The 13,602-nt window shown below is 41.9% G+C and overlaps 1 protein-coding gene across 9 annotated transcripts in view; it reads right to left on the bottom strand.

Annotated features, from left to right (window-relative positions):
• Positions 1–13,602, bottom strand: part of grip1 (glutamate receptor interacting protein 1) — a 58,846-nt gene that overhangs the window by 20,726 nt on the left and 24,518 nt on the right. For 5 of the 9 annotated variants that reach the window (XM_056367713.1, XM_056367714.1, XM_056367709.1 and 2 more), the window contains exons 2-4: positions 3,827–3,907; positions 1,118–1,253; positions 95–240 (exon numbers count right to left, since the gene is read on the bottom strand). In XM_056367713.1, coding sequence (XP_056223688.1) covers positions 95–240; positions 1,118–1,253; positions 3,827–3,907 — 363 coding nt within the window. Of the gene's footprint in view, positions 1–94; positions 241–1,117; positions 1,254–3,826; positions 3,908–9,231; positions 9,476–13,602 lie in introns of those variants that run through there. The other 4 variants (XM_056367711.1, XM_056367718.1, XM_056367716.1 and 1 more) reach the window with 1 other exon arrangement.

Raw genomic sequence — 13,602 nt, 5'->3', positions numbered from 1 at the left:
TAAAGTTATGAAGACACAGACTCCAGAGGGTTCAACAAACACTAATACTGCTCTACTTATGATAACTATAACTATAACTATAACTAGTACTTACAGACGGGCGGCAGTTCGTACTCGACCTCCAGGACGACCCGCTCGCCGACGTTCTTCAGCAGACTGATGATCTCGTCGTGTCTGAACTTGGCCAGGTTGATGCCGTTGACAGAGCGGATGTAGTCGCCCACGTTCAGCTGGTCGCTCCTGAACAAACAGTCAAAACACCAGCTCTCAATCCAGATTAATTTAGGAAAGGGTTCAGGTCCAGACTGGGGTCAACCTGAAGAACTGATCCCACAGTCGACTTGACGAGATCGGGCTTTAAAAATTTTTTAAAGGGGCTGTTTGTGAGTTTTCTCTGCTGCTGAACGTGGGAGCAAGTGGTGGTGATCGTCACTTGATAAGAGCTTCGACCATCTTTGTCTTTATAATACACAAGGTTATAATACGTCCTCTGAGCAGCTACGTCTTAATGACAGTAACGAGAAGGGCCGGAGCTAGCTGGTTAGCATGCTAACTTCAGTAGAAGAAATGACCTGATAGAAACAAGAGTTAACATTCGTGTTTGTTTCTACCTCTGGAGACAGATGTTGGTGAGTAAAGGAATGAACGACTGGTGAGTAAACAGCTGTTAATGCTAACGTTAGCTATGTAGCAATAGCTAATCTTACAAATAGGCTAATAGACTTCATTTTTAAAGCACTTTTTAAAACCCAGGACCTCAGGGTGCTGTCACTTTAAAAAAAAGAAATCTGCAGAACTCAAAATTACAGCATGACCATGTTGAGGTTTTCCTTTGTGATGCCTTCACTGACTCACTGAAATCACACAGTAACAGTGCTTCTTGCCTGTTGCAGGTTGATGATTTTCTTTTTCCAACAGCCAAATGGTCGTTTGAATTTCAAATAAAAAGTCCAGCAACAAAACGATCAATAAAATTTTACATGTGCTATAAAATTAACCAGTGGCCAGAGGGAGGAGGCTGAGATAGAAACAGAACAGACGGTTATTCGTCACCTTGGGTTTAAAGAGCTGGAGAAGAATAGAATTAAATAGAATAGAATAGAAAGTGACATGTTACCTGGCGGCGATGCCTCCCTGTCGCAGGTTTGAAACCCGGGGTTTCCCATCTTTGTCAATGCCGCCCGAAACCGTCAGTCCGAGCGTCGTCCCCTCCTTCTTCATCAGCTCCACCACCGAGCAGCCCCGAAACTCGTCTGCATCACAACAACAACGAGGACACGTGATTGGTTGGAACTCTTTCTCGCCATAAAACCATCTTTTTTTATTCCACTTCATCTTCTTTCCTCCAGTTTCCTGCTCCGACTCTCACACAGAGAAATAAAATAATCATCTGGACAAAGAGAGAAGTGGAGTCATCTTCTATTCTGTCGTCCATCTATATTTTATCAAAGGCCTGAAATATTTAGCAGCGGGAGAGATGGATAGAGAGAGAGAGGAAGATATTTCAGTGCAGATCTGGTACAATGTGATGTGGCTGTTCCTCAGGTGATAAAACAGAGAGCGGGATTTTATTGAAAAGTTGTATTTTAATATTAATCGGTTGAGGCTTCGCCCTCTTTCATTCAGACAGGATTAAGTCATCTGATCTTTGACAGTGACCATCATTGTCTTCTTCTCCTCCCTCATCGTCCTCCTCCAAAGAGGCTTTACAGTGTCCTCTTCATCTTTTCTAAAACACCAGCACCGACTCAAAAACCCAAAATCTTTGATCCTGAAAAAAAAAGAGTGAGATGAACCAGTTTCCTGCAGCGACGGGGGAGAAAGTCTTGAAACCGGCAGCTCACATTAAGCTGAAAGAAGATGAAGTACAACAGAGTTTTGTTAAAGCTGCATGATTTCAGATTTTACTGTAGATCTAAAGTTTCATCTGATACGAAACACAAAGTGTGTCTGCAGCAGAGCTCCATTAGCTCGTCTAACTGCTTCCAAAGATCTACCAGTTCTATTAATGGCTCATCCCTGCCAGTTTCTGTAACTGGTTCACAGCTCTACCAGTTCCTTTGAATAAACTATACACCAATTGTTTCTCTGAATTGGTTTTGAAGCTCAACCAGTTACTAGTTCAAACACTGTACAAGTTTCTCTTCCTGGTTTTGAAGCTCAACCAAAGCCTGTGACTCGCTCTGAACCTCCACCATGTTCTCCAACAGGCTCGGAGCAACGACCCAGTCTCTTGAACTGGTTTCGACGTTCTACCAGTTCCTTTAAGTCGCCTCTCCAGTTTCTCGAACTGGTTCAAAAACCCGACTAATAACTAGCTTTAAACCTGTACCATTATCTCTCAGTGGTTGTGAAGCTCCACGAGTTCATCTGACTGGTTCTGGACCTCTAGTGGTTCTTTAACAGGTTCCAAAGTTCTTCTAAACTGGTTCTGTACACTTCCTGTGACTGGTCCTGGATCTGCTAGCACCTCACCCAGCTCCTCCGACTGGTTTTAAAACTGTACCATTTTGTCCACCGGCACATCAAAGTGGTTCTGGACCACTACTAGTCCCCTGCACTAGTACTGAAACTCTAACGGTTCTTCTACTTGATTCAGAATCTCTACCAGTTCCAGTAAATGTTTTAAGAAGCTGGACCAGTTACTGTAACTAGTTCAGACGTTCTCCTAGTTTCTGTAACTCTACCAACACCTTCAAGTCTCTACCACGTCCTCTAACTGGTACCGAGGTTGTACCAGTTGTTCTAACAAGTTCAGAACCTTTAGAGCAGTAGTTCTGAAGCTCCGGTAGTTCCTCTAGTTCCTTTCTAACTGGTTTAAAACCTTTACCATGCTCTCTCAATGGTTCTTAAGTCCCACCTCTAACTGGTTCCGAACACCCACCAGATCATCTTACAGATCCACCACTTCCTGGAGCAACTGGTTCTGAAGCCCCACCAGTTTCTTTAACTGGTTCCAATCCCTTTACCAGTTCCTTTACCAGTTGGTCTTGAGGTTTATGAAGCTCTATGACCAAGTCCACCAACTGGTTCAGGGGCCGACCAGTTAAGTAAGTTCCTCCACTGGTTTTGAAGCTTCACCAAATAAAGTCACTGGTTCTAAACCTTTACCATTTCTTCTTACTGGTTGTTTGAAGCTCTACGAGTTCTGTCACTGGTTCAGAGGCTCTCCCAGTTCTCTTAACTTGTCCAGAAGTTGTACCAGTTGCTCTAACGGGTTCAGATCCCAGTGTCTGGGTGACTTTAAAGCTCCATCAACTGGATCTGAAGCTCTGCCACTTCCACCAGTGCCTCTTACTGGTTCCTTTACTCCGTTTATAGCTCGACCACATCACAGGTTTGTGGTGGTTAAACTGGTTCCAGACAGATCTTCATATATTTCACCTGCAGTGTTAACGGCTAATTCTGATTACAGCGCTCAGATAAAGGTTGCAAGTAGGACACCAGCTCCAGGTGGGAGGAGATAAACTGCAACTCCAAGCATCTTCCTGCAGGTCACAGATAGAACACACCAGCGAACTGTGTGTGTGTGTGTGTGTGTGTGTGTGTGTGTGTGTGTGTGTGTGTGTGTGTATGTGTGTGTGTGTGTGTGTGTGTGCGCTCTATTTTCAGAGCTGTTATCTTCATCAGAGCTTTATTAGCTCTGCTGGTGGAATCACACAGAGAAGAATCAGAACAAATGGAAAAGGAAACAATGGACACAACAGACGAGTGAGTGAGTGAGTGTGTGTGTGTGAGTGTGTGTGTGCGTGTGTGTGTGTGTGTGTGTGTGAGTGAGTGTGTGTGTGTGAGTGTGTGTGTGAGTGTGTGTGTGAGTGTGTGTTACCTGGTATACTCTGCCTCCTGATGGCCAGCGCTCCTTCTGGAGGTCTCGACCCGGCGGAGTGTTTGGTGTACGGCCCCTCATCTGAAACACAAGGAAACACACACATTAATATACACAGTATGAAACACACACTGGTTCAGAGCTTCTCAGACTGGTTTCAGACTTGCACTGTGCCAGTTCCTTTAACTGGTTCTGAAGGTCTAACTGAGCCGCTAACTGGCTGCAGACCTCGTCCAGTTCCTTTAAATGGTTACAAACCAAGTAGTTCTGAAGGTTCTGAAGCTTCAGCAGTTTCTCTAATTGGTCCTGAAGTGCCACTGGTATCGAGCTCTGAAACCATCACCACTTCTCTAACTGGTTACCAGTTCCTCTAACCTGTTCTACAGCTCGACCAGATCCTTTTATGGTTTTAAACCTCTACCAGTTCCTCTAACTGGTTCTGAGGTTCTATCAGTTCATCTGACTGATTCTGGACTTCAACCACTTTAGAGGTTCTACCAGCGCCTGTAACTGGTTCCAGATCTCGACCGGTTACTTTAACTGGTTCTGAAGCTCCAATAAAAACCAACTGAGAGTTTTAAGTTTTTGACAACCTTTGACTTCCGAGTCCAAACAAACCACAACAGACAGAAACCTCACAGATTTCAGTATCCACCAAATGAAATGTCCTTGACAGGCTCCCATAATGCATCTCTACTCACCATCATCATCAGACGTTGCAGAGCTTCCACTACAGAAATACATCTCAGAGCTAAAGTGCTAATCATTTAAAAAAAAAAAACAAATGGAGAAGCTACATTAATCCTTGAATTAAAATCTTCCTGGCATCACTAACCAGTAATTTAGGCCGTTAGCACCATCGGCTTCAGTCACGCTGCTCGTTAACACCTAATGAAGCTCTGAGAATTAACGGACTGACTCTTCCTCACCAGTTATCTGTCTGGTTTGCAGTGTAAAGCTGCAGCAGCCTGTGCTCATGAATAAGAAACACTCACAGAGAGGTGACCTCATCAGTCCAGGGACCAATCCCTGTGGAGAACACTGTGGTCTAGCAAAGCCTGGACCAATCACAGCGGCCCGATGGGACACCTCCCCGATGATGTCATCACACAGATGAGGCGTCTGACAGAGCGTTTTTGTTTGCTGAGAGAGTCACTATGATGTCATGTGGATCAGTGTTGATGCAGAGATGTGATCAGATTTGAGTTTTAACTGGTTGATCGATCGATCGATCGATTGTCATTTTATTTGATTGGATGAGAGTCATATGTGATGATGATACAAATAAATAAAACCCTCAATATTCTCAGTTTACAGCCGATACACAACTTATATTTACTACAGCTGAAAAACAACAAACATAAAAACTGTTCAAAACTGGAGCAGGAAATAACGGCCTGTAATCAATCAATGTTGAGACGATCGTTTGTTACAGTGACTCTGATGATGTGATTCAACTTTGATAATGAACCCAATTAGAAGAGAAACCATCTCTTCCTAAGTTCACCACCAGAACCATTTAAGTAATGATCTGAATATTTCAATCGTCATGTGATCAGCACATCGGCCACTTTCTTTTCCTCTCTGCAGCTTCAGCATCTGTCAAATACACAGCGTTAGCTTACAGTCAGACTGTGGTGGGTATTTTATATGATTATTTGTGTCTGTGAGTTATTGATCCTGTTTTATATTTGACAGAATCACTTGACTTGTTTCTGACCTTTAATTGTAATTAAAAAGTTTTAGAACTTTGCCGGTTTTTATAGTTTTGCCTTTAAAAGAATAAAAAGGTTTGAGATTTTAGAAATAAATAAAATTATCTGAGCATATAAATCAATTCTTATACTAAACTTAAACCTGAATTAATCCAGGTTTGAGTTAACCCAGGTTTACAGCAGGTTCATATTATCCCTTACATACTGTTCGGGTCAAATTTGACCCGTTTTGACATTTGGCAGCAGTAAAAACACCCTAAATGTCTTTTAGTCTGAAATTTAATGACTTTTCCTACCAAAAATACCCCAAAATGAAAATAATTTAAAATGTTATACTTTAGTACAGGTGCTTCAAATGTTTGTAGGTTGAGGCTTTGACCCGTATCTATTGAAATGGGTTTTAGATCCACAGATCACGGAGCATGGAGGTTTTAGGTGGATCTGGAAACGGTGAAACTGTACATGCCGTGTCTGGTGTGTATTCTTTATGGTTATTTTAAGTGATCATGTGACTTTAACCCTGACATCACAGGTTCAAACGGTACCTGAGCTCATCACAGAGCGACAGCCCCCTTTCTACTTTATTGTTGTTCTATTTTGGTCGTCAGTTTGCTTCTATTTTATTTCGCTCTACTTTATTTCTAATCTGCTCCAGATCTTTTTTTTTTTTCTCTTCTGTTTGGTTCAGGCAGCTGAGCTCAGAAACACAATGACACACACACACACACACACACACACACACACCACACACACACACACACACACACCATGGCTAACTGGAGATGAAAGCCTCCTCCTCCAGATGTAGGACAGCCGCATCTCTCTCTCTCTCTAAGTCACATATTCTACAAACTGTGGTTCGTTATATAATATAAATACTTTTAGCTCCTTTCATTGAGCTGTAATTGTTTAACAAGGTCACACACTCTCTTAGACATCGAGTGCCTGAAACAGCCATTCAGCAGTCATTCAACAGCCAGACCAGCGGCGCCCCTACAGGCGGCAAAAGTAACAGCAGCGGTAAAAACGTTTCCTCAGGATGAGTTGATATTTAACTGTTACTCACCAGGATGTTTCAAAGAAAGAAACTTGCACTGGATTACGTGAGTTAATAATTACCTGCTCGTTATATTTGAGTTTTAGAGAAGAAACTATGAAATAATTCCGCAGGTAAGAGAAATATATTTCATAAACAGCTGCCACACATTATTGATCCACTTATTTATCGGTACATGTTCAATTTAGTGACATTTCTTTTGCACATTGGGTCAGTTCGTCCAACTTCACCCCTTTAGTTTCCAGCTGCACATCTCCACCTAATGTCCACAGTCCTTTTAAATAAAGTGTAAAATAAAGAGACTTATTGCAATAAAAACAAATGTCGACATCAGAGCTTCTTGTCCTCCCCTGCACATTAGATGTTTCTCTTGTATTTGTTATTTTAAATCTGTGCGTGGGAATAAATAAATAAAATAATTGATGAACTGAGGAAACTGAAATATTCTTCTAATGTTGTCTGTAGTTGTACTGAAGGAAAAATACTAAACTGCCTCAAGAGACAAACACACAGACAAAAGAGGCTTCCTGATGATCTAATGTTAAAACTCTTATTATAACTGCAGCTGTGTGTCAGCCTGTTTCCTGTCTGTGTCGTTCTACTATCAAATAAAGGCAGAACACGAATACAAGAATGATAAAGTTGGAAGATCCTGAACTATATAATGTGACGTGTGACATCAACAAGGTGCTTCTGCACATTCAAGTAAAGTGAGTCAACAGATACTGTGGAAATAATGTCACAACAACATGAGGAGTCACAACAAGAGTCTGTGACCTTCAACAGCAGAGGTCGTCTCAGACACACACACACACACACACACACACACACACACACACACACACACAGACCTAATTCAATACAGTTCATTTAATGCTGATTTTTACTTTTCTATTCAGATTCCTGTAAACTTCATTTTCACTCCTCTACATGTTTCTGACAGTCACAGTTACTGACATGGAGGTTTTTACTGAGCTTGTCTCAAGGGCCGATACAGCCACTAGAAAGAGACTCAAAACGACCAGAATAACAAGCAAACTGAGACAGGAAGGGACACGAATCTACAAAGACACATAAAAACGACCCAGACAGACACGACATGTCGCAAAGAGACTAAAAATAACTACAAAGAGATGAAAAATGATTAGAAAGCAGATTAAAACCACAATAAGACACAGAAATACCACAAATAGAGAAAGATATGTGTTACAGTGACTTTGTGTCTGTTTCAGTCTGGGTGTCTCGTCTCAGAGGGGCGGGGGCCTTTTCCACGTCTCTGTCTTTGGTCTCATAATCCGTCCCTGGTTAATGTCACTTTACAGATTAAGATTTTAGGAATAAAAACTTCCCTTCTATAAAAATATGACACAGAATTAATTTACTCATATTTGATCCATCCTCAATAAACCTGCTCAAACCTGTCGCTGGTGTCACCAAGACAGAAATAACTAAACACTTGAAAACTATGAGAATGAATAATATAATATAATGTGTACAGTTCAGCTGGTTGTTTCATTTCCCTCCATCTCTGTCTGGATAAATATTTCAGATTTTGTTCCACTCCATTACAAGGTGTAATCGTCTCAGGTGTGACTCCTGTTTTCATTGGTTATTGCAGCTCAAGGCTTCAATATAAAAATATCTAAATCTTTCATGTGTTGAGGTTTAAATCTGAATTTACCACTGAAATGTGCAGCAGTTTAAATCTTATTCTTCCGCTGATAGATTAAGGTTTTATTCTACAAAACGGTTTAAAAAATTGCGATAAAAATTCATTGTGATGTCATCAAGTTTCTTCTTTTGTCGAACCAACGGAAAAAAAATCACAAATATATTCAGATTATAATCCTATTAGTCCAAGAAGAGCAGTTAATATTCACATTTCAACAGCTGAAAATTTTGTCATTTATATCTTTAAAATATTTCGTAAATGATTCGTGTTTTATCTGATCAGCTGTAATAATAAATTAACACTGGCAGTCGTGATAAACACTTTCACTTTCCTGATAACGGAGCAGTTTAAACACAAAAGGAAAAATCTCCAAACAAAAAAACGGGAAACACCTGAAGCTTCGAGCGACTCCGGACTTTCAGAGAAACATCTGATTATAAGAATCACAGAAACCTTGACACACTCTCTCTCTCTCTCTGTCCTCCTTTCTCCTCTATTCTCGCTCTCCCCTGTTAATACACACCATGAATATTACATTCATGCTCTCGCTCTCTCTCTCTCTCTCTCTGTGCTCACACTCACTCTGAGGGTCTCTCTCTCATCCGGAGCTACCTGCAGCGATCGACTGAATGGATCCATCAGGAGATCGTGTTTAACACACACATGCATGCTCTCTAACACACACACACACACACACACACACACACACACACACACACAACACACCGAGGCTTGGGTCATAAACAACCCTCTCTCTCTCTCTCTCTCTCTCTCTCTCTCTCTCTCTCTCTCTCTCTTTTCAATGTCAGCAGATTACGCCAAATGTCTCTCGACCGTGCAAACACACATGCAAACATGCTTATCCTACCGTCACACACACACACACACACACACACACAAACACACACATGCAGCCTCTCTCTCTCTCTCTTCCTCCCAGTGTTGGTCTATGTCTCTCTACCTTTGTTCACCCTGCGCAGGATCTGGCAGCGACATTTAAACGACACGGCGATCATGGTGAAGCCGAGCCGAGCGTCGCCTCCCCCCCCTCCGCCATGCAGATGTAGCCGCCACAAACTACACCTCCTCCTCCTCCTCCTCCTCCCTTCTTCTCCTCGTCTTCCTCTCTGACTGACTGACGAATGACCTCCTCAAACAGAAGCCATCATCGAGGGAGAGAGAGAGGGAGCGCTGCAGATGTGAAGCTCCTCCATAAAATGAGGCAGCGGAGGAGGAGGAGGGAGGAAGGGAGGGAGGGGGGGGGGGGCAGAGTCTGCGCAGATGGGAGGATGATGATGAGGAGGAGGAGGAGGGGTGATGGAGAGGCAGAGGGAGGAGGGAGGCTGCTGTGCATCTCGGCTGACTTGTAATGTGTTTCTGTGCAGCTGGATGGATGGATGGATAGATGGATAGATGGATGGATGGATGGATAGATGGATGGATGGATGGGTTCACAGATCAATGGATGGAGGGATGAGTGTACGGAGAGTAGGCTCAAGAATGAGAGGGACGGAAGTGGAGATAAATGGAAGGATAAGGAAATGAATAAAGAGAGATAAAACGATAATTGAAAGGAATAAATGGAGGGAAGGAATTAAGGAGAGAAGGAAAGGAAGGAAAGAATGAGAGAACGAGTAACGGGAGAAGGAAAGGATGGAGGAAGCAAAGGAAGGAAGGAAGAGAAGGAGGGAAAAAGAAAAGGAATATGAACTGAAGGAAGTGAAAGTAAAAGGAAGGAAGAAAACATGGAAGGAAGGAAGAAAGGAGGAAAGGAAGAAAAGGAGGATGCAAAAAAGAAGTATATAAATAAAACAGGAAGAGAAAATCAAAGGAAAAGAGAGGGAGAGAGGAATGAAGGAAAGATGCCAAAAGAAGGAAACAATACGAAAGTAAGGATATGAAAGGATGAAAGGAAGGAAAGAAGCAAAGGAGGCAAGGAAGGAATGGAGAAAGGATAAAAGGAAGTGAGTGAACAAAGGAAGAAAAGGAGGAAAGACGCAAAGGAAGGGAATAAATAAATAAATAGGAAAATAAGGAAATGATAGTAAAAGAAAGGGAGAGACGAACGAGGGAAAGGAAGTAAGGAAAGAAGGAAGCAAAGGAAGGAAGGAAAGAAACACAAAATAGTAAGGAAACAAAAGGATGAGGAAGGAAAGAGGACGAAGGGGAGGAATTAACAAAGGAGGAAAGGAAGCAAAGGAAGGAAAGAAAGAAGGAAAGGAAGTATAATATTCCACTACATTATACAGTGTGGCCTTAAGTATGTGGACGCCCCAGGCTAACTACGGGCAGCACAGAGCCAATAAGGAAGTAGCTGATCTGTTTCCTGTGCTGCGATTGGCTGACAGTGGAGGGGGCGTGTCCTGTTCCAGCAGGTAGTGGTCAGACATGTGGGTCAGTGTTCCAGCAGCAGATTACACTGGATTAGTGTATTAAAGGTATTAACAGTGATGTTACCATAACCCGCAGTGAAATGCAGGTCAACATATTACATCCACCTCTCTCTCTCTCCCTCTCTGAGCCGCTCTCTGTTGGTGTCTCTCGCCCCTCGCTCTGACATTAGAATAGTGTTTTAACTGAGGTCTTGCTCTCTGGATCTGGACTGAACTGTGCTGCCCCCTGCTGGTCACACAGGTCACCAGCTCCACTGTGAGTCTGTGCCGCCCCCTGCTGGAGACAACAACACAACACACTGTGTTTACTACACTAATATATATATTATATATATATATATACATATAAATATATATCTGTCCTGTTGTGTTTATTCTTCACTGCCGTTCCATCATCTCTGTTTAAACACTAGAAAGAGTTTACAGAGAGTTTTATATCCCAACATGAAGCTTCTGGCAAGTTTCCTTCCTAAATACTACTACTTACTACTACTTACTACTACTATTATTACTAGAACTAATACTAATAATACTGCTGACAGAAACATCATCACCAACAATAGCTACAAACACTAAAAAACAACAAAATTAAAACCACTTGTAAAACAAAAACACAATTAACAACAACAGTCATTTGTACTACAAATAGTACTACTAACTACTATTACTACTATAACTATAACTATTACTATTACTACTTCTGCTGCTGATATAAAATCTACTACTAAGAACAGCAGCTACTAGAAATACTACTACCACTGCTGCTGGTGGTATTAATACTATCTGTAAAACAAAAACACAATTAACACCAACAGCCACTAGTACTACAAATAGTACTACTACTGCTGCCACTACTAGTACTACTGCTACTGCTGTTACTAATAGTACAAAATCAAAAACCAACAACTATTTCTAAAACTAAACCATCACTAACAACAACAACAAATACTCCTACTGCTACTATAAATACCACTACTACTGCTACTTCCACTACTACTACTACTACTACTGCTGCTGGCAATACTACAAAAACAATGAAAGCTAATACTATTTACAAATATCACTAATAGTTCTGTTACCACTGGTGCTACTGCTACTACAACAAATACTATTAGTACTGCTGCTGCTGCTGCTACTACTTTTTCTAAAACCAAAGAACAGCAATTACAAATACTACAACTACTACGGCTGGTACTGCTGGGAATACTACCAAAGCAACAAAATGAACTACTCAAAAACAAAAACATAATTAACAACAGCTAATTGAATATCGCTAACGCTTGTGCTGCAAAGGTACAACTGCAACAAAAACAAATACTACTAGTACTTCTGCTTCTCCTGCTACTACAAATACGACTACTGATACTACTACTCCTGCTACTGATGCTAAATGTACTACAACTACTATTGCTGGTATCAGTCTAAAACTACGACTAATAAAATGTCAGATCTACGTCTCAAAGACACTTGACGAAGACTCTTCGAATAAATGTTGTGGCTTGTCGTGGCAGTTCCTGGGGGAACCTCATGATGGCGCCAGAGGAAAGTCAGAGGATCACCACAGTTACTGCAGTTGATCCTCAGGGGAACGTGAACGTCTGAACCAAACTGCATGGAAAATCATCTGATTTCATCTCATTTAAAACCACAAATATCAACCTGATGGTGGCAGTAAAGGAAAAGTCAGACGAGCACCGAAGTCTACGAGGTTCAACTTCTGGGGAACACGAACGTCTGAAATGAAGGACGTTGCAATTCATTTAATTGTCGTGAACATATTCAATTTAATATCACAAATATTAACCTCATGATGGCAGTAGAGGAAAAGTCAGAGGATTCAGCCTCTGGGGAACATGAACGTCTGAACTACCATGTGATAGTTGAAGACCAAAGTGTTGGAGCCACTGAAAACTACCAGAAGTTGAATTTGAAGTTCAACAGCAGGTGTTTATAAACAATGAAAAAAGAAGTAGCTAGTTAGTAGTACTAGTTAGTATTAGTTAGTACTAGTTAGTACTAGTTCCCCCTCTAACTGCTGCTTCCTGTTTACAGTCTCACAGGTGGAGGAGTCGTCCCTGTATGCTCATCAGCTGTAGTAATGGGGTATAATGAGCTGATGAAGCCCATCCTCCTGCTGTGAAATCAAACACCCCCCCAAAAAAAAAAGAAAACACACACACACACACACGGCTGCAGCTGTTTCCATGGAAACAAGCCGATGAATAATTGAGGGGAGAGAGCAGCCCTGCACCGTACAAAGAGTGATTTTGAGAGATGAAAGAAGTGTTCACACACACACTGACACACACACACACACACACACACACACACTCAAACACACACACTGACACACACACACACACACACACACACACTCAAACACACACACTGACACACACACACACACACTCAAACACACACACTGACACACACACACACACACACACACACACACACACACACACACACACACTCAAACACACACGCAAACTACAGGTTATCATCACAGCCTCCAGCATTTCAAAATAACCAAATCAGAGTATAACACTGACAGTGTGCGTGTCAACACCCACCGCCCAAAGTTAAACACGTGGGCTTGAGTCACCATGACATCTCCTTATGTAAGTGCACGCACACACACACACACACACACACACACACACACACACACACTCAGAGTGCTAATAACACTGTTCCAGAGACGGGAAGAGCAGAGGACGGATGTGTAAACCTTTAATTAGCGCTAACAGTCACAGTCAGACTGACAAGTTTCCGTGTGTGTGAGGAACAGATGGGACGATCCGGCAGCACTGTAATCAACAAACCAGTGAATTCTTCTTCACATCATCACATCGGCGGAGTTGGTCCCCGCTCAGCTGAGACCGAACCAAACTCACGGAGAGTTAACACCATTTCTACTGACACAGAGAGAAAATCTT

Source organism: Seriola aureovittata, chromosome 22 (assembly GCF_021018895.1).
Source record: "Seriola aureovittata isolate HTS-2021-v1 ecotype China chromosome 22, ASM2101889v1, whole genome shotgun sequence".
Taxonomy (NCBI): Eukaryota; Metazoa; Chordata; class Actinopteri; order Carangiformes; family Carangidae; genus Seriola; species Seriola aureovittata.
This window is presented reverse-complemented; position numbering and strand designations above follow the sequence as displayed.